Source organism: Wickerhamomyces ciferrii, contig 00252, assembly GCF_000313485.1.
Source record: "Wickerhamomyces ciferrii WGS project CAIF00000000 data, strain NRRL Y-1031 F-60-10, contig 00252, whole genome shotgun sequence".
NCBI classification, from domain to species: Eukaryota; Fungi; Ascomycota; class Saccharomycetes; order Phaffomycetales; family Wickerhamomycetaceae; genus Hansenula; species Hansenula ciferrii.
In genome coordinates, this window is record NW_011887488.1 from 45,537 (window position 1) to 63,760 (window position 18,224).

General features: G+C 31.2%; 11 protein-coding genes across 11 annotated transcripts; 10 read left to right on the forward strand and 1 right to left on the reverse strand.

Moving 5' to 3' along the window:
* Positions 1-368: 368 nt before the first annotated feature.
* Positions 369-665, forward strand: BN7_6131 (uncharacterized protein; the record flags this gene model as incomplete). The annotated part of the gene is made up of 1 exon (XM_011273319.1): positions 369-665. One exon carries the CDS (start codon positions 369-371, stop codon positions 663-665), a length of 297 nt encoding a protein of 98 aa, XP_011271621.1.
* A 578-nt stretch (positions 666-1,243) lies between these two features.
* On the forward strand, positions 1,244-1,606 carry BN7_6132 (uncharacterized protein; the record flags this gene model as incomplete). The annotated part of the gene is made up of 1 exon (XM_011273320.1): positions 1,244-1,606. One exon carries the CDS (start codon positions 1,244-1,246, stop codon positions 1,604-1,606), a length of 363 nt encoding a protein of 120 aa, XP_011271622.1.
* An 807-nt stretch (positions 1,607-2,413) lies between these two features.
* On the forward strand, positions 2,414-2,764 carry BN7_6133 (uncharacterized protein; the record flags this gene model as incomplete). The annotated part of the gene is made up of 1 exon (XM_011273321.1): positions 2,414-2,764. One exon carries the CDS (start codon positions 2,414-2,416, stop codon positions 2,762-2,764), a length of 351 nt encoding a protein of 116 aa, XP_011271623.1.
* Positions 2,765-3,796: 1,032 nt separating this feature from the next.
* Positions 3,797-5,116, forward strand: BN7_6134 (uncharacterized protein; the record flags this gene model as incomplete). Its single annotated transcript, XM_011273322.1, has 2 exons — positions 3,797-3,956; positions 4,731-5,116. 2 exons carry the CDS (start codon positions 3,797-3,799, stop codon positions 5,114-5,116), a joined length of 546 nt encoding a protein of 181 aa, XP_011271624.1.
* Positions 5,117-7,151: 2,035 nt separating this feature from the next.
* Positions 7,152-7,538, forward strand: BN7_6135 (uncharacterized protein; the record flags this gene model as incomplete). Its single annotated transcript, XM_011273323.1, has 1 exon — positions 7,152-7,538. One exon carries the CDS (start codon positions 7,152-7,154, stop codon positions 7,536-7,538), a length of 387 nt encoding a protein of 128 aa, XP_011271625.1.
* Positions 7,539-8,667: 1,129 nt separating this feature from the next.
* BN7_6136 (uncharacterized protein) lies at positions 8,668-9,048 on the forward strand (the record flags this gene model as incomplete). Its single annotated transcript, XM_011273324.1, has 1 exon — positions 8,668-9,048. One exon carries the CDS (start codon positions 8,668-8,670, stop codon positions 9,046-9,048), a length of 381 nt encoding a protein of 126 aa, XP_011271626.1.
* An 864-nt stretch (positions 9,049-9,912) lies between these two features.
* On the forward strand, positions 9,913-10,284 carry BN7_6137 (uncharacterized protein; the record flags this gene model as incomplete). Its single annotated transcript, XM_011273325.1, has 1 exon — positions 9,913-10,284. The coding sequence occupies one exon, from the start codon at positions 9,913-9,915 to the stop codon at positions 10,282-10,284; it is 372 nt and encodes a 123-aa protein (XP_011271627.1).
* Positions 10,285-10,637: 353 nt separating this feature from the next.
* On the reverse strand, positions 10,638-10,985 carry BN7_6138 (uncharacterized protein; the record flags this gene model as incomplete). Its single annotated transcript, XM_011273326.1, has 1 exon — positions 10,638-10,985. One exon carries the CDS (start codon positions 10,983-10,985, stop codon positions 10,638-10,640), a length of 348 nt encoding a protein of 115 aa, XP_011271628.1.
* Positions 10,986-11,637: 652 nt separating this feature from the next.
* Positions 11,638-12,018, forward strand: BN7_6139 (uncharacterized protein; the record flags this gene model as incomplete). The annotated part of the gene is made up of 1 exon (XM_011273327.1): positions 11,638-12,018. One exon carries the CDS (start codon positions 11,638-11,640, stop codon positions 12,016-12,018), a length of 381 nt encoding a protein of 126 aa, XP_011271629.1.
* A 1,113-nt stretch (positions 12,019-13,131) lies between these two features.
* Positions 13,132-13,524, forward strand: BN7_6140 (uncharacterized protein; the record flags this gene model as incomplete). The annotated part of the gene is made up of 1 exon (XM_011273328.1): positions 13,132-13,524. One exon carries the CDS (start codon positions 13,132-13,134, stop codon positions 13,522-13,524), a length of 393 nt encoding a protein of 130 aa, XP_011271630.1.
* Positions 13,525-14,012: 488 nt separating this feature from the next.
* Positions 14,013-14,390, forward strand: BN7_6141 (uncharacterized protein; the record flags this gene model as incomplete). The annotated part of the gene is made up of 1 exon (XM_011273329.1): positions 14,013-14,390. The coding sequence occupies one exon, from the start codon at positions 14,013-14,015 to the stop codon at positions 14,388-14,390; it is 378 nt and encodes a 125-aa protein (XP_011271631.1).
* Positions 14,391-18,224: the final 3,834 nt, after the last annotated feature.

An 18,224-nucleotide genomic window follows, 5' to 3' on the forward strand; every position in this document is an offset into this window, starting at 1 on the left:
TCGAAATATTCATGATTTCACATCATACATCATACGCAGTAATGTGTACATAAAGGTGCAGACGGTTAAATCTTGGATCTTCATGATTCATGAAGGTAGTGATTTTCAAGCGGATCAATTAACGTTTGCGATGTATATCAGAACGTCAGATTACACGATATCGTTTACACATCAAAAAAGAATCTTCAATCATAACAGCAGATCCTAATTCCTGCAAGATTGAAAATTCATACCCGTATGCTTCGAATCGAATTAATATAAATTTCAGACAAAATCCGCTTAACTCAATTTTTTTACTACTAATATTGAAGGTCAGGTTCATTATCATTAAACCAATTTAATCATCAGATCGTTAATATAGTATCAATATGAAACTATCAACATTAGTAATTGAAGGTCTATTATTTTCAGGTATCATTGCTCTTCCAGCAAATGCAGGTCCTAAACTATGTTTTGATGCTAATAAAAGTGAATATTGTGTTGGTGGGAATGCTAAAAAGTGTTATGAGGTATATGGATCCCAAACAGACATCGGTAAAAAGCCAGTTGAAAACTTTTGTAACTTCTGGTGCAGTAAAATTAAGAGTCCTAATGAGTGTAAGACTAATAAGAAGAAGTTTAATTACCATCCAAATTTTGCTTGTGATAAAACACAATACTGCTGAGAAACTTTTATAAGCTATATAATTACCTGGTGCATATCAAGTAATTTTATTAGAAACAATTTAGTGTATTTAATATGTAATATACGATGTACATTTTGGAATATTTATTTTATAATTAGCCAACTAATTATTACATTTTGTAAAATTTTATGAGATACTACTATGTCCGATGTGACATGGGAATAGGATCTTCCAGATGCTTATCAGAAGCGGTAATGATCGAAATCATGTACAAACTCCCAAGTACTTATGATCATGAATTTTTGGAATAAATCGATACTTAAATTATTTCTATCGAGAATTAAAATCCTTGCTAATAATCCAATTCTGTTGATCGACGGAATTTCCGATTATATAAGGTCAAATGGTGAATCCCATTATTCGACAATTAATGACAAGAAATAGGTTGAATGATCAAAGTCTGATTGCAGTATATTTCAATATCTAGCATTGGGTGAGTATAAATATCTTAGAAAATCACTCTCTGTGTTTGTCAATGGTTCAATGAAAAGATAATATTTGAAAAATAACTAATTACAAAGAATCAATAACCAAACAACATCGAGATCAATATCACAATGAAACTATCCACAATTTTCTTAGAAGGTTTATTATTAGCTGGTGTTATCTCTTCACCAATTTCTGCTGAAGATTCTTCTTTGGAATCCAACAACTCCACTAGTGATATCATCAAAGCTGAAGGTAATGGTGCACCAAAACTTTGTTTTAACGCTAATAAGAGCCCATTTTGTTTGGGTAATCATAATGTGAATGATTGTATTTCCGCTTATAAGCTCAGAACTGGTATGGATAAGAAAGAAGCCACTCAAACATGTAAATTCTGGTGCAGTGAAATCAAAACTCCTACTCAATGCAAACAATGCAAATATAAAGCAGATTATCATCCAGATTTTGCTTGTGATGATGCAAAATATTGTTAAATAATGGCCCTGTACTTTATTGCAGTTCATCGTCGATTGTTTCAATTACATTTCGTGTATATTATCAGGTAAACTATTAAATAAGAGTCATGATGTGAAATATATGTCAAGTACCTTCAAATGATTTCGATATTGTAAAATAATTGAAATAAGTATCCTAATACTGAACCCGCGAATGATATCAAGTATTAAATTTTTCTATGAAGTTGAAACTTGATCATAGTCGAGATCTTTGAAAGTTTTTTAGTTTCTTCACAATGGTAGCTACAATTAATGAAACCATAAATGATTCCCGGCAATGATTACGTCCAGACATACTATGAGATACAGCTCTTGTGTGTGTGCATTCCATGATTCAAAGAAGGCATTAAAAATCTAAGGTTGTTATCCTACAGGGGCTACAGAGGCTATAGAGTTTTTGATCAATGTTTTTTGTCATTGGAATTTGCTTATATTCAAGGACCAGACAAGCTGATTTAGATTTGAATGTCCTTCATTTGAGAACATCATTATCAAACATCTGCTAACCTTGAGCTCACCCGTTGGATGAAATTGATTATTATTGATCAACCATGTGCTGCAAAAGTTTCCGATTATATCATAACGGATGATCGATATATCACATCAAAAACTTAGGTGAAGGAACTACGTTTTGAAAATTATTGTCGCTTCAAAAATACTTGATAATTATATAAGAGACAAAGGTTTCCTGATACTTCACCATAAATTTCTGGTTTATCAATCAATCATCACCCAGTCTCAAATAAATCAGATCAGTGAATATTCAACAGATTTATCAACATAAAGATGAAATTGTCGTCAGTTTTCGTTCAAGGTCTGCTATTATCAGGTATTATGGCTTCACCAATTGCTGATTCTAAAAATTCCAATGATACTGTTGCAGTTGAAGGTGGTTCACCAGGTACAAAGCTTTGTTTTGATGCTAACAAGAGTGTTTTCTGTTATGGTAATAATTATGAAAAATGTGTCTCAAAATTGAATGCAAGTATTCGCCCTGGACATGGTATACCTGAGAATGCTTACAATTATTGTAAATTTTGGTGCAGCAAAGTTAAAAATATTGATGATTGCAGAACTAACAAGAAGAAATTTGATTATCATCCAGATTTTGCTTGTGGTAAAGCAAACTATTGTTAGATAATTTTGCTTTGTTCCGATGACCAATAATATCAATCAATGTCCAGATCTTTTATGATTTCTTGACCTGTTGAATTTCCACATAAATTGATATAATAAAATTATTTTAGTGAATAGATAGATTTCTAACCACTCATGTAGAGAAGCTCCACTTCTACTTAGATATTGATTAATTAACAGCTTATTCAATACAAGATATGACACAGAATCTTAGAGAAAAGTGTTCTTCATTAAGAAATATAAGATAATTCGATTATCAAATCAAAAATAATCCGCTCTCTAAGGATTCATGATTCACCATGTATGCATCTTCGATGTTTAATCAAATTTTGTTTTTTGTATGGATGTACCACGCATGCATATAAGGAAACGATGAACGATATATTTGTGATTATATATATGATTGAGTCGAAATCACAATAATTTGAAAGCTATATAAAAAGACAACAAAATTTTATCATTTTGAGAAGATCAAGCATCAAACAACAATATTGCTATTAATGGTCTTGCTCTTTATTGCATCTTTTAATCCCTCATATCAGCTACACTTCGCGTGTATCATATGGTCAAGTTGTGAAATAGGATTCAAAACATGAACATATGTTCAGTAAATTTACAATGATGGTGTAAAATTCTATATATTCCTCATGAACCCGCGAATTCTATCAAATCTTTCAACTTTCAAGCAATTCAACAATTAACGGAACCATTGGTTAATTTGGGTCTGAAAGTAATTGATTTGAGATCGTGGTCAAGTACCCATTATTGGATCAACTTACTGGTTGATTTAGACTAGTACTAGTATTGATCTACAATGTCCTGCGAAATTTTCCGATTACCATATCAAATTATAATCAATTAGGAATGATGTTTGATAATACACGATTACTCAAATACGCCTTATTAGCACTATATAAGAAGGGGCTGCTCCTTAATGTTATCCTAAATCATTGGTTTATCATTCAATTGTCATCTTCAGTATCAGCTAAATCAGATCAGTGAATCAAAATTTAGAGGATTATCAACATCAACATGAAGTTATCATCAATTTTCATTCAAGGTTTACTGTTATCAGGCATAATGGCTTCACCAGTTGCTGATTCTAATAGTTTCAATGATAATCCTACAATTGAAGGTGCATCACAAGCTACAAAGCTTTGTTTTGACGCTAACAAGAGTGATATATGCTCTGGTAACGTCCAAAACTGTCGCTTTTTTCGTCTTGGTGGTCGTAATGATAAAGGCTTAGTTGAGTATACTACCAAGTTTTGTAAGTTTTATTGCAGTGAAATTAAAAATCCTACTCAATGTAAACAAAGCAAAGTTAAAGCTAATTTTCACCCAACTTGGGCTTGCGATGATCAAAAATATTGCTGAATATTATGAGTTTACTGCTCGATGTGTTCCAGCTGTTCCAGCCATAAAGGTCTAACGTCTATAATATATATAATAAAGATCGAATATACGGATCATAATCTTGAATAATTAAATGGTTTTTAGCTAACTTATTTAAAAGACTTCGAAGTTCAGAATATTCGTTTTACTTCATATGAATTATCATTGTAATATCCAACGGTATCACCACCACACAATTATATCAGGCAGCTCTATACAACTGGGAGATGAAACCATGTCCAAGCATTTGTCACATTTCTATGAAGTAACCCAATTATTAAATCAAAACTAATCGGATGTCTGAGGTATCACAAGTTACAAGAAACAGCTTTCAAGGTACTATAGTACTATAGCTCGTATATTGATGTACCCTGCATTAATAAGGTAATCCGATTACATCAGGATTTAAAATGAAATGAAATCTCAAAAGGTTCAAATATAAATAGAGCATGAAACCTTCTATTCATTATTAAGATAAAATTTGGCGTTATAGGTAATCACTAGTATCAAACCGTTTGAAGTGTTCCCAATCAACATCAAATTAACTACTAATTCAATATGAAGTTATCAGCCATTATCGTTCAAGGTTTATTATCATTAAGTGTTATTGCTTTACCAACTGCTTTTCCAGATGCTACAGAAAGTTTGATTAATGCTGAAAACTCTACGTTATTGTCGTCAGATAATTCCACTGATTCATTTAACATTGAAGCTGGAGGTGTAGGAAACCTTTGTTTTAATGCTAACTCTAAGAAAAATGTTTGTCAAGGTAGTGTCAAAAAATGTGTCGAAATTCGGGCTGTTAACTATAAAGGAGAAAAATCTGGTGTTGAAGAAGCCACTAGGCTTTGCAGATTTTATTGCAGCAAAATTAGATCAGCTACTCAATGTAAACAAAGCAAATATAAAGCTAATTACCATCCAAAATGGGCTTGTGATGATATACAATATTGTTAATGGTCTTGTAGTTTATTGGAGTTGTTTAGTATCTGGTTATTTTGTGAAATATATGCATTCAGATTTTGAAATATATTGTTCAGTACATCTATAATGATTTTGGTGTAGAAGTAAAATAACTATACTTGAGCCCGCGAATTCTATCAAATTAATTCTTGAGTTTTCAACAGCTTTCGACTTTTGAAGGCAACGATTAATGAAACAATGAAGGATTCTGAGATAGGGCTACATCAAGCATACCACATGGTGAGGGTTGGAACTCAGGGTTTAATAACTCCTTCAGCTTAGATTGATGTTTTGGCTTTTTTTCCATTTCACTATTGATTTACAATGTACTGCAAAGGTTTCCGATTATATCAGAACTGATATACGAGTGCATACACCTCAAATAATTGCGTTAGATAACAAGGGTTTGATAATTTACGACGTCGAACCTTGATACAAAATACTTGGTGACTATATAAGAGACAACTATTTCTTATTCTTACTCAAAAGCTCTGCATGGGTTATCATTCGATTTTCATCAGAATTATCATTTCAATCACCTCATTGAATAGTCAACATCACTATATGAAAGTATCATCAATTTTCCTTCAAGGTTTGCTTCTTTCAGGAATCATTTCAGGAATCATTGCCTCACCTATTGCTAGCCCTGATTATTTTAATGATACTCTTACAATTGAAGGCCGTCAGCCAGCTATAAAGCTTTGTTTTGATGCTAACAGTAGCGAGTGTCCAACTAGCAATTACGCTAAAAAGAATGTCAAAAATTGTGTTAAACATTATTTAGGTTCTCTTTATGACAAACAAAAAAAAGATGATAATAACTGGGCTGTTCAGATGTGCAAGTTTTATTGTGGTAAAGTTAAAACACCTAAAGATTGTAAAGAAGGCAAATACAGAGCTAAGTATCATCCAAATTGGGCGTGTGATGGGCAAATTTATTGTTGAAAAGTTTACAAATTTTAATATCCAGCTAGCAGAGTACTATATAATATATGAAACATATTTGAATGTTTATAAGCTTGATTAACCTCGTACATATGATCCTGATTGATCGAACGTCTAGTTTAATTGAATTACTTTACTGAGTATCTATTCAAAAAAATCTTCAATCAATTGTATATTCGTAAAGAAGACTTGTAAGCTTGATCAAACCTACTTTTATAAAATCATTTGAGCACTTGACTAGTACAATGCGATATCTTTTCTGATTGTGATAGTCTCTTACTTCTAAACCATTGAGGTTGATGAGAAGTTATGGCATCAAAAGTCGTAGCTTAACTATACGGGAAATTAATGAAAATCCCTTAGGGTTTCTTAACAAGATCTTCCAATATTGTTTGGTTTTATTTGGCATACACTGAAGTTGCAAGCAGGTGGTTAAGGAATTCCGATTACCAAATCGGTCCATGAAGCTCATGATTTTCAGTGATCTTAGTGCACCAGGGTCCAGGGTCCAGCCTTGATTGTTTGTTGATTAGAGACGCCTTGTAAGTTGTTGATATTGAATTGTGACTTCATGAAAAAGTGCTCTTGAATCTTTTACTGGAACAAATCTCTGACGTTATCATATTTCGCAAGCTGCTAGAAAGATATAAGCACAGTTGTTAAGACATGAACCATAGCTTTACTTGATGAGAGTCTTCCTGTAAATAAGAGAAGAGCCTGAATGATCGAGCATGATTGTAATAAAAAGGAGAAAGTTCAAACATTGTTCATATTGATCTACATTTATTTGGGTTTAAAGTTAATAATTTATCAACTGATTTCCATAATTAATAGTTTGGTTTTGGTGAACTAACTTATTGAATAAGAGTTTGCGATTATATCAGAACATCTTATTACAAGACATTAAAACATATGCCTTAGACAATAGTAGATCATGGCGGTATGAGGGTAAATCAGGTATATACTATGATTTCATTGTTCAAGTATTTAAAGGGAAGCTATTCCTTGTTTCTTTGAATACTTTGAAATTTATTATACTCGGTATCAAAACAATTAAAACAATTACAATCATAATCATTACAATATGAAATTATCATCAATCTTAGCTTCAGGATTATTCTTCTCTGGTATTATTGCTTCACCAGTTGCTGCTTCTGGTGCTGCTGAAAGCTCTGCTGCTTCCAATTCTAATGAAACCATGATTCCTTCAGACAACTCAACTGATGTTTCCATTGAAGGATTCAAGAAATTATGTTTTAGTCATCATCAAAAAAGCTTTTGTCCTGGGAGAAACCGCAGTAAATGTATTAAATCACATACACCAGAAAAGGGACCAAAGAAAGCTGCTAACTTTTGTGGTTTCTGGTGTACCAAAATGAAAAATACTGAGGATTGTGGATTCAATAGGCAATTATATAATTACGAGCCAAAAGATTGGACTTGTAAAGATGATATGTCATTTGATTGTTAATTTTGGTGTATTCAGTGCAATAAGATATATATACAAGAGAACTTAACTAATATATTTGGCAAATATTTGATTAGCTTTAAACAATTTATATCAATATACTATATCAATATACTAATAAAAAAGTCGAGTAGATTATATTATATCTTGCTATATATACTATATGTAACATGCAGATTTGAATATTCAGTTTAATAACTGGATTCCTATAAAGAATTTGTATATACTCAAACCCATAACGACTACAATCTGAATATATTCAAAAAAATTTCAATCAATTGTATATTATAAAGAGTACTTGTAAACTTAATCAAACCTACTTTTATAAAATCAAATGATCATTATGAGTGTTGATAATGAAGGATAACATATCCGGGACTTTTAGGTAACTGAATAATCAACAATTTTTCTGATTAGTTTGTGTACCCAGAATATGTGCTTCCCACTTCGAACTGGAATTGACCATACTAGTTAGGAGATGCAGCATTCTCAAAAATCATAAGTTGCTATAAAGGAATAGCCACACACTTCCAAGAGTATCGTGAGTACAAACAACAAACAAAAAGCACGTCTATAATTATTTCCTGGACTTACGCAGTTTAATATTTTGATCAGAGTAATTAGTTGTGTAAAATTTCTTCAGAGTTGATTCAAATTTTAAATCAACGACGTGTGAAAACCGGAAAGCGCGAATTTTCTTGATCAATGTTAGAAATCAACCCGAGAGCAAAATTTAGTTCACTTTATTGATAATTACTGACAACTGCTTGCAGAAATAATATTGATCACGTATGAGAGAGTCTGATTACTTCAATCGACTAATAATTGAAGTTTTGAATTGATTACCAAATGTCCTTCGATCTTGATCTACAGCATTAAACATTGATATACCATACTTTCCGACTTTCCGATTACATTATATCATACTGGAGGATCGTATTCATATTAACAAATGACACCAGAATCAATTGAATATGCTAATCGACCCTGTGAGTTTCATTATTCATACCCCTATTCATTGCAAATGTTTTTCTTCAAAACGCTATATAAATGGATGTTTGTCTTTCAATCTCCGTTACTCAGTGCTCTAATTATATCAGTCATAATCAGATTTGATAAAATCAACACAATCATGCAATTATCATCACTTATAATCCAAGGCTTATTATTATCAGGTATCATTGCTTCACCAATTGCTATTACAGACGCTGTTCCAGAAGACTTTGAAGGTCCATCATATCCTCATAATTATACTGATGTAGTAGCTGCTGGTAAAAAGAAAACAGATAAATTTTGCTACGATGAAAATAAAGGTCATCATTGTTATAAACATAGTCTTAAAGCTTGCGTTGAATGGTATAAGGGTGAAAAAAATCACTTCAGTGAATATGATGCTAATAATCTTTGTTCTTTCTACTGCAGCAAAATTAAAAATGCTGATGATTGTAAAACAAACAAGAAGAAATTCAACTATGCACCACCTTGGGGTTGTGATGAACAAAAATATTGTTAAATCTCATCAATTGGTATATCATGGTAGAGATCTATCAATATACATGATTAATTAATACTAGACATTACGTGATGCACACTATATAACCAAGCGTTGTAGAGTTGATGATTTAGATATTCGATTGGAGCTCTATCTACTAATATTACCAATATCTTATAGAGGCGATCAATTACTGATTATATATTCAAATATTGTCGAAAATTACAAATTAGTGTTGTATTATAACCAAACAATGATCTATTATATCTGAAATCGCGTTAGCAATCTGAGTGCTTATGACTACTTAAAGGCTGAAAATGAAAACTGGCTCCTGAAATGCTTCTATATATTAAAGCTAATGATCAAGAACTTGATATACACAATTTTATATATATCAAATATGGCGTGTTTACCATTTCAAAGCTGCTCATACAAGCTTGGTCATCAGTTTAGCCTTTTTAGTGCAAAAGATAAAACTATATAAATGATCACGAGTTTTGAAGGATAGTATTTTTTAATCAAGTATTGAAATTGCATATCAATTTTCATATTCTGAAGATAGCAGCTGCAATATTTCTATAGTTTTGATCTGCTAATTATGCATTTCAAAAGTTCCGATTATATCAGAATAAAGGCTAGCAAATCACAAATTATATATTAATTTTTCAAACGGGAAGAACAATCATATGAAAATCTGGATCCGTGACATATGGCTAAAAAGAGCACACATACCAGCTAATTGTATTCATGCATTTGAAAACTATATAAAGATAAGACAGTTCATCATTAAAATGCTTTTCAATTCTGTTCTATATATTTTTCTCTATCAGTTTCAAATCAGAGAACTTAGCTATACATCAACTAAAATTACATTACTAGATCATCATGAAACTATCAACAAGTTTAATTCAAGGACTTTTACTATCAGTTATTAGCGGATCACCAAATTCTGATCCAAATATTTCACCAGTTAGTACCATTGAAGCTGATAACTCCATAGACAAGTTCACAACAGAAGCTACATCGAAATATAAACTTTGTTTTAACGCTAATGAAAATGTTCTTTGTAAGGATGGTAGTGTCAAGAAATGTGTTTCAAAGTGGGTGTCTACTTCTATGGGTAATGCTGAACACGGTACTAGCTTCTGCTCTTTCTGGTGTAGCAAAATGAAGAATGTTGATGATTGTAAAACAAACAAGAAGAAATTCAACTATCATCCAGATTGGAGTTGTGATCGTGATGCTACATACTGCTAACTACAAGAGGTTCTTTATGAGAAGATATTATTGACAGCTTGCTAGACGATATTGCTTTAGAAATACCTATATATTAAACTTACATATTTAGGACTTCAATATAGAAGTAAATTGCTGACAGGGTCATAGGGTCATAGTAAACACGTTTATATTATAAGTTCACTTTTTTCAACCACTTTATTATAATTATTGTAAGATATGCAGATAAGCGAATAATCAGATCCAAACTAGAAATGAGTATATTAGCGCCTTTGTAAATTAACTTATATCAAAAGAATCACTATATATATTTATTATATATACATCAAAAGTATAAATTATATATTTCATTGTCTCCAAGACGTATCATAATTTTAACAGTATTGTGCATTATCACAAGCAAACTTTGGATGGAAATCATATAATTTCTTTAAATTCTTACAATCATTGGAATTTTTGATTTCATTACACCAAAACCCACAGAATTTACCACCATAAATACTATCATAATCAGTATGATCCCTAAAAAATTCAGTACATTTTCTATAACTTCCATCACGACAGTAAGGATTTTGACCTGCGCCATAGCAAAGGTAAGGAGTTTTGAAACCTTGAGTATCAATTGTAGATGTATCATTATTATTAGAATCTGAAGATGCAATTGGTGAGGCCATTACACCTGAAAGCAATAATGCTGGTGTGAAAATTGTTGATAACTTCATATTGGTGGTGATGGTATATATTATAGTTGATTTGATCCTATTAACCAAAATTGTAAAGCTCGATTTTGGGAAAGACAGGGGTATCAGCCCTTTTATATGCATCTTTGCAACTGATAAATTTCCAATGAACATGAGTTCGAAGGATAGATCATGTTTAATTTTATAGAATCATCTTGTAATAGTAAGCGCAAACTGTGCGTTGCATATCATTTGATTATAAGAGGCAGAAATTCAGCTATTACTATAAGTCATTGCATGTGCTATGAAGCCGTAATAAAACAGATTGAATACCACAAACACTAGTCTTGACAATCTGACTACAAGAAGAAAAAACCCACCAGGAGAAGCCAATTCGGATCCCCTTTTCTCTGTAAGAACTCGAGATTGATCGCCATTTTGCATCTCTTTCATAGATTGAACATCAGATATTTCCGATTATATCAGAATGAAAGTATGGAAATAATTAAATCAAATCTGGATGTGACGCATGCTCAAAAAGAACTGCAGATACTTACAAGCCCATATACTTGAAAATTACAAATAGTGTAAAGATATAAAACATGAACGAATTCTTTACATATAAGTCTTTCATCCTTTGACATGTATCTATCAGCTTCACACCAAGCACTCTTCACGCTACTTAACTTTCAACATGCAACTAGCAACAGCTTTGATTCAAGGACTTTTACTATCAGGTGCTATTGCCTTACCGGTCTCTGAACCAACTAATTATCCAGCTGATACCATCGAAGCGGACAACACTACTAGTGGGAACCTCACAGTTGAAGGAGGACTTGACGGATCGCATGAGAAACTTTGTTTTGAAGCCAATAAAAGTGTTCGTTGTGCTGGTGGTAATGTCAAAAATTGCGTTTCAAAGTACACATCTAGTAAGATTGGTAATGCTAAACAAGGTACTAGTTATTGTTCTTTCTGGTGCAGCAAAAACAAAAATATTAATGATTGTAAAACCAACAAAAAAAAGTTCAATTATCATCCAGAATTTGCTTGTGCTGACCAAGACTATTGTTAAATTGTTGATGATAAAATCATAAATCATGTGGTACATCACATATGAGCTCAATCAATTGTTTTTATACTCAATTCTTCTATATAATATATACATATATACACATCAATTGAATGATCATATATCTTGTAGCTTTCATTATATAGTTAATATCCAAGCTGCTGATACATGTCTATATGACGTCGTCTTATATCTTTAACTGAAGTTATTAAGCAATAATAAGAAGGTTTATATATACCGTGAACGCTATTTCCTTTGGTTATGAGCTAGATTATTAAAGATTGATTGTGGGAACGTCGTTCAATTAATTTATAGAATCAATCTTAGCCTTAAAACATTTTTCCCATCTACAAGAGAGTTCAAGAATACTTATACCTTATGTATAGTCTTGATTATATAATCGATATTAATTATGACTAATCTGTTATATAATTGAATTCATTGATTAAGTAAAACGTCAGTAGATTGGGAGTTTCATTTCTACCAGACACCTCTATTTAACGGAGGTTTCTTAACGCAAGATCTTCAATTTTTGGTTCAATTTGACGTATACTAAAAGATGGTTTGAGATTATTTGTACGATTAAAGTCTGATTATAAAGTAGGCTTTTGAAGTACGTGTTATTCGGTGATCTTAGTGGTCCAGCCTTGATTGTTCGCTGATTAAAAACGCTTTGTTGGTTTCGAGTTATGAAATCAAGCTTTACTAGATGAAAGTTCTCGGTTCTACTGCAAGTATGATTATTGAAAAGCATAATTTTGTAATGAAAGAGAGGTTTGGCCTTGATTGATCTTGATTTACATTAGCTCATTGGATTTCAACTTTTCATAATAAATCACGTCCGGCATTTTTGGTTAATCATACATAATCTTTTGCGATTATATCATGAGTACATCGCACTGGAAGACATTATAATGGCTTGAGTTTTATTCATAGAGCATTCAGAATAGGGAATGTGTATTGAGAAATATTCAATGATAGATCAGATATATACGCTTTGATTTCATTAAATTGGTATTTAAAAAGGGAAACTATTCCTCAATTTCTTGAACAATTTGGAACTTATTTTTTGGTATCAAATCAATCATCTCAATTACAATTATCAATATAATCAATATGAAATTAACACCAGTCTTAGCTTCAGAATTATTCTTCTCAGGTATCTTCGCTTCACCAATTTCTAATGGTGCTACTGAGAACCCAGTTGCTTCTAATGAAACCACTTTACAATCAAATAATTCAACTGATATCTCTCTGGAAGGAATGGGTCGTCCTGGTCCAGTTAAATTTTGTTTCCATCAAAATCAAAAAGATTTGTGTCACGGTGGAAGCTTCAAAAAATGTGTTAAATATCAATCAGCCATGCCAACTCTTGGTGTTGAAGGAGCTCCTAGCTTTTGTGCTTTCTGGTGTACCAAAATGAAAAAAACTGAAGATTGTGGATTCAATAAGCAGAAATATAATTACGAACCAAAATGGTCTTGTGAAAATGCAGACTTCACTTGTTGATCGTGTATTTAAAGATCAGTTAATATTAGACAAGTTCTGATGGGTGTTGTCATATAAGGCTTGCTAATAATATAGAAGCTGACTAGTTAGCTCTTGCAATATAGATACTCGTTTATCTAATAATCTGACTCAAGTAAGAATATGTAGGTTTCGCAGCGCGAGTATCACCAAAGATCAACGTCGTCGGAATTTGCGATTATGTCAGAATTACTTTACTGAGGTATATCATATTTTATGGACGATTACACCTCAATTGAGCTTGGTTACATTAGAAGGTTGATATAATACATGGTAAAGAAGATCTATACGTGGCTACGCAGAAGGCAGGACAACTAGTAGATCTGAATTGAATCAGAAGTTCAATGATCCCAATTTGATTACAATGATATATATAAATGATCGGTTCTTCACAATTAATGTTGATTCAATTCTTCAGATACAGAAGTTTCATCGCACATATATTCAAATCACAATTTCAACGATATACCATGAAATTATCAACAGTTTTGGTTCAAGGTTTACTATTATCAGGTATTATTGCCTCACCAGTGGTTACTACTGCTCAAGATTCTCTTCCAGATGTTGTTGAAGATTCAAATGCTGATAATTCCACTGATTCATTCACAGAAGAAGGTTATAGTCCGGGATCAAACTACCTTTGCTTTGATGCCAATAAAGGTAAATTATGTACTGGTAAGAGTGTTGCATCTTGTGAAAAACATTATGAGAGTCGTGGTAAAGATATCGCCAATTCACTTTGTTCTTTCTATTGCAGCAAAGTCAAAAATGTTAATGATTGTAAAACAAACAAGAAAAAGTTCAATTATCATCCACCTTGGGGTTGTGATAGTGCTGCATACTGCTAACTGAACTCCAGCTTGGTTAAGGGTTTTAAAGTTTCAATGTTTATATTAAAATATGTAAATTAATGACTTTCAGCTAGACGAAACGTTCATATGAAAATTTCGCTATACATGTGCTATATAATGGATTGTAGGCTCTGAGAGAGACATTAATTATCTTAAGTTCCATTTCACATATATCTGAATTTAAGGCAATATGGGGCTTCTGGTCGAGCATCTCTTCTAGTACCCACACTATATCCTAAATCCGTCTGAACAATTTTAGGGGAACAACAGTTTGATGTTTGAAATATGAGCTTGGCTCTATACCTGACAGGGGTCTGTTCTTTTTAATCCATATGATAATGTAATATTAGTACGTACTACCGTCTACGTCTACTCAGCAGGAGCTCAACTTGCAAGGTTTCAGTTGGCAGAAGATTACTGGTTGTTTTAATTGTAACTCAACATCACATCCAGCAAAAAAATGTCATAAACAAAAATCAAGTTACAGACATAGAAAGTTTTTCAGAAAGAATTATAGGTTAAAAATTGATAAAAATAAAGGAAATAGATCAAATACTGATACATACATTCCTACAATTCATAACAATCAATCAAATACTGAAAAAGAAACTGAAAAACAAAAGAATGGAGAAGATATAGAATATCCAGATAATGAAATTCAAACAAGAGAAATAGAAATGGATAAAGAAAATGAAGAAGCGGATACTACAATTACTGTTTTAAATAAAGAAGCAACAAGATCACATAGTGATGCTCATTTAAATACAAATGATTTGCAAGATGAATTAAATTTAAGCAATTCAGACGCTGAAACAAATTCATTACACACTACTTTCTCAAAAACTGGTGAAGATGAAGAAGAAGAAACTACAGATGAAGAAGAGTTCAATACTGCTGAAGAAGATAATGGTTATGATGATTTTGAAAACAATGATACTAAGTTAAAAAAGTCAAATAATGCAACAGAAACAAGGGAAAAGGTAACAAAATCTATTACTGGAGGACATCGAATGATGACTAGAAGTAAAGAAAAATTACAAGAGGAAGAAATGAATATTAGAACTAGTGATATACATCAATTTTTTAATTAATATATTCATAAATAAAAATGAGTCAAAATAGAAATATTTCAACAAATAATTACATTAACAATATCAATATCACTACACATAATATTCAAAGAAAATTTAATAATACAAACTCATTTAGTGAGATCATCAACAAAATCCTTTTCCCCAATAAACAAAGTATCACAGCATTAAAATCACAAAACAATCTGATTATTAAAGGTTTACAAGAAGCTCAATCAACACCTGAAATATGGGAAAGCTTCAAAGACAAATATAACAACCAATCAGAATTACCATTATTAACCATTGGTGAGGCAAACTCACAAGCTAAAATTATATTAAATGACAATAAAAATATAAAAATAATAAAAAAAAATATATTACATGCAAATATGCATGAGCATCACTTAGATCATATAAATGATTTATTAATACAAGTTAAACATAGTGAAGAATTTCACAAGCAATTCAATCCAAAACAAGATAATTCCAACAATACAGATTCCAATCTCAACAACAAGATTACCACATATTTGATAATCAATATTTATTCACCTTCTGAAACTTCCAAAAAATTACAATTTTATTCCAACTTAGAAGAAACAATCAAAAATATTCAAAACTTAATTCCAATTCCTTTAGAAAAAGTAAACATCATTCTACTTGGTGATTTTAATAATATACTCAATCACAAAACAGATATTTATCCACAACCTCAATATTTCAATCGAAAACGAAATAATACAAAGGATGTACAAAGCTTAAAAGAAATCATCAAAATTTTGAATATCAAGGATTCTTCACAAATATCTAAACAAAAATGTCATAATACCAACTTCCCAAGAAAAATTATATCAAAGGATGTTGCCTTTAGAAGACTAGATCGGATATATATATCTAGCACCGTTATGGGAAAAAACTCTCCAAAAATTAAATACACTTTAGGAATTAAAGAGGAATGGAGTACTCATATTTCTGTTACAATTCAAATCCAATCTAGGAATCATAATCTGACCAAAGGTCCAACAAGATTCTTTATCAACAATAATATTTTCAATAATCAAATTTTCAAGCAATTATTAGATATGAAAAAAATTAAGAGTGAAAAATATGATTTAGAAAAGAATCAACATCAAGATACGATCTGGGCATATGATGAATATTTTAATAAATTGATTCAAGATATCAAAGAAATTCAAAATGAAATTCTAAATGAAAAAGGTCAGACTGATGCATATGATAAACAAGATTTACAAGATTTAATCTTAGATAAAAGCTTTAATATAAAAGCTAGAGATATTAATCAGATTCCTTATCAAGAATATGATATCCTAAATGGTATCTTTAAAATGCACTCAAGCAAAAATGAAACATTCATGTCAAATCTACATTCAATGGAAAATAATCTTCCACTGGACTCGGATCAAACATTATTGAACGAAGGATATACATATTATAAAAAATTCTTTTCTGCACAAGAAAAAGACAATTCTATTTTAAATCAGAATAGAAAGATTGAAGATTTCTTGTCAACATGTCTCAACATAAAGAAATTATCTGCTGAAAATAAGTTGAATTTAAAAAAAGATTTTAACTTAGAGGAAATGGAAAAGACATTAAAAATCTACAACAAAAAAAGATCAGTTCCAGGTTTGGAAGATATTAATTACAAATTCATTTCTGAACATTGGGAAGATATGAAAGACATAATTGTTGAAGTTGCTAATGAAATTAAGAATAAAGGTATATTACCGGATACAATGAAAAATAACTTCATTAAATTGATTCCTAAAAACCAGAATCCAAAACAAATTGATGAATATAGACCAATAAGTATCGGTAATTCAGTTTTAAGATTTATTTCGGCAGTATACCAAGAAAGATTTAATAATTTTCTAGGAGAGCTCATACATATAAGTCAATCAGGTTTTGTACAAGGTAGGACATCAGAAGACAGTATAACTCAAATCCTACAATTGATAAATAATAAAAGAACAAATGGCAACAATGAAAATCAGTCCAATGAAAATTTATTTTGTCATAAAATCGACTTTAGCAAAGCTTTTGATTGCATTGATCAGAATTATATTTTACAAGTTTTAAGATATTATGAATTCCCTCAAGAAGCAGTTAATTTCATTATGGCTATTACAACCCAACAAAAAGGAAAAGTTGAGATAAATAATCACTTTACAGAGGAATTTGACATGAAGAGGGGTGTTCGGCAAGGAAACGCGTTGTCACCTTTAATTTTTATTATATGCCTAGATCCTTTGATCCAATTATTAAATCAAAGATTAAAAGGTGTTGAGATAAAAGGTAAATTCTCAAGTTTTAATATGACTACTGCAGCTTACGCTGATGATCTCAACATCATTAGTGAAGATCAAAATGAAGATAATACAATCATGGAAACTCTGGATGAATTTAGTGAGGTATCTGGACTTCATATAAATAAAAAAAAGAGTACAATTATAGACTTGTTAAATGAAACTATAACACATGAACTGGAAGCACAAGAGGTACATTCTGAAAGAATATTTCCTCTCGAATCATCAAAAGAGAAAAATCCAACATATTTAGGTATTGGATTAGAACATATTAATTGGGAAGATAAAATTAAGGCTGTTAATAGGCAATTATATACACCAATGATACAAAACCTACCAATATCAATAAGAGCTGAAGCTATTTCAATATATTGTCTGTCAAGAATCTATTATTATGATGTTTTTGATCCAATTTCGGAAAACCATATCAA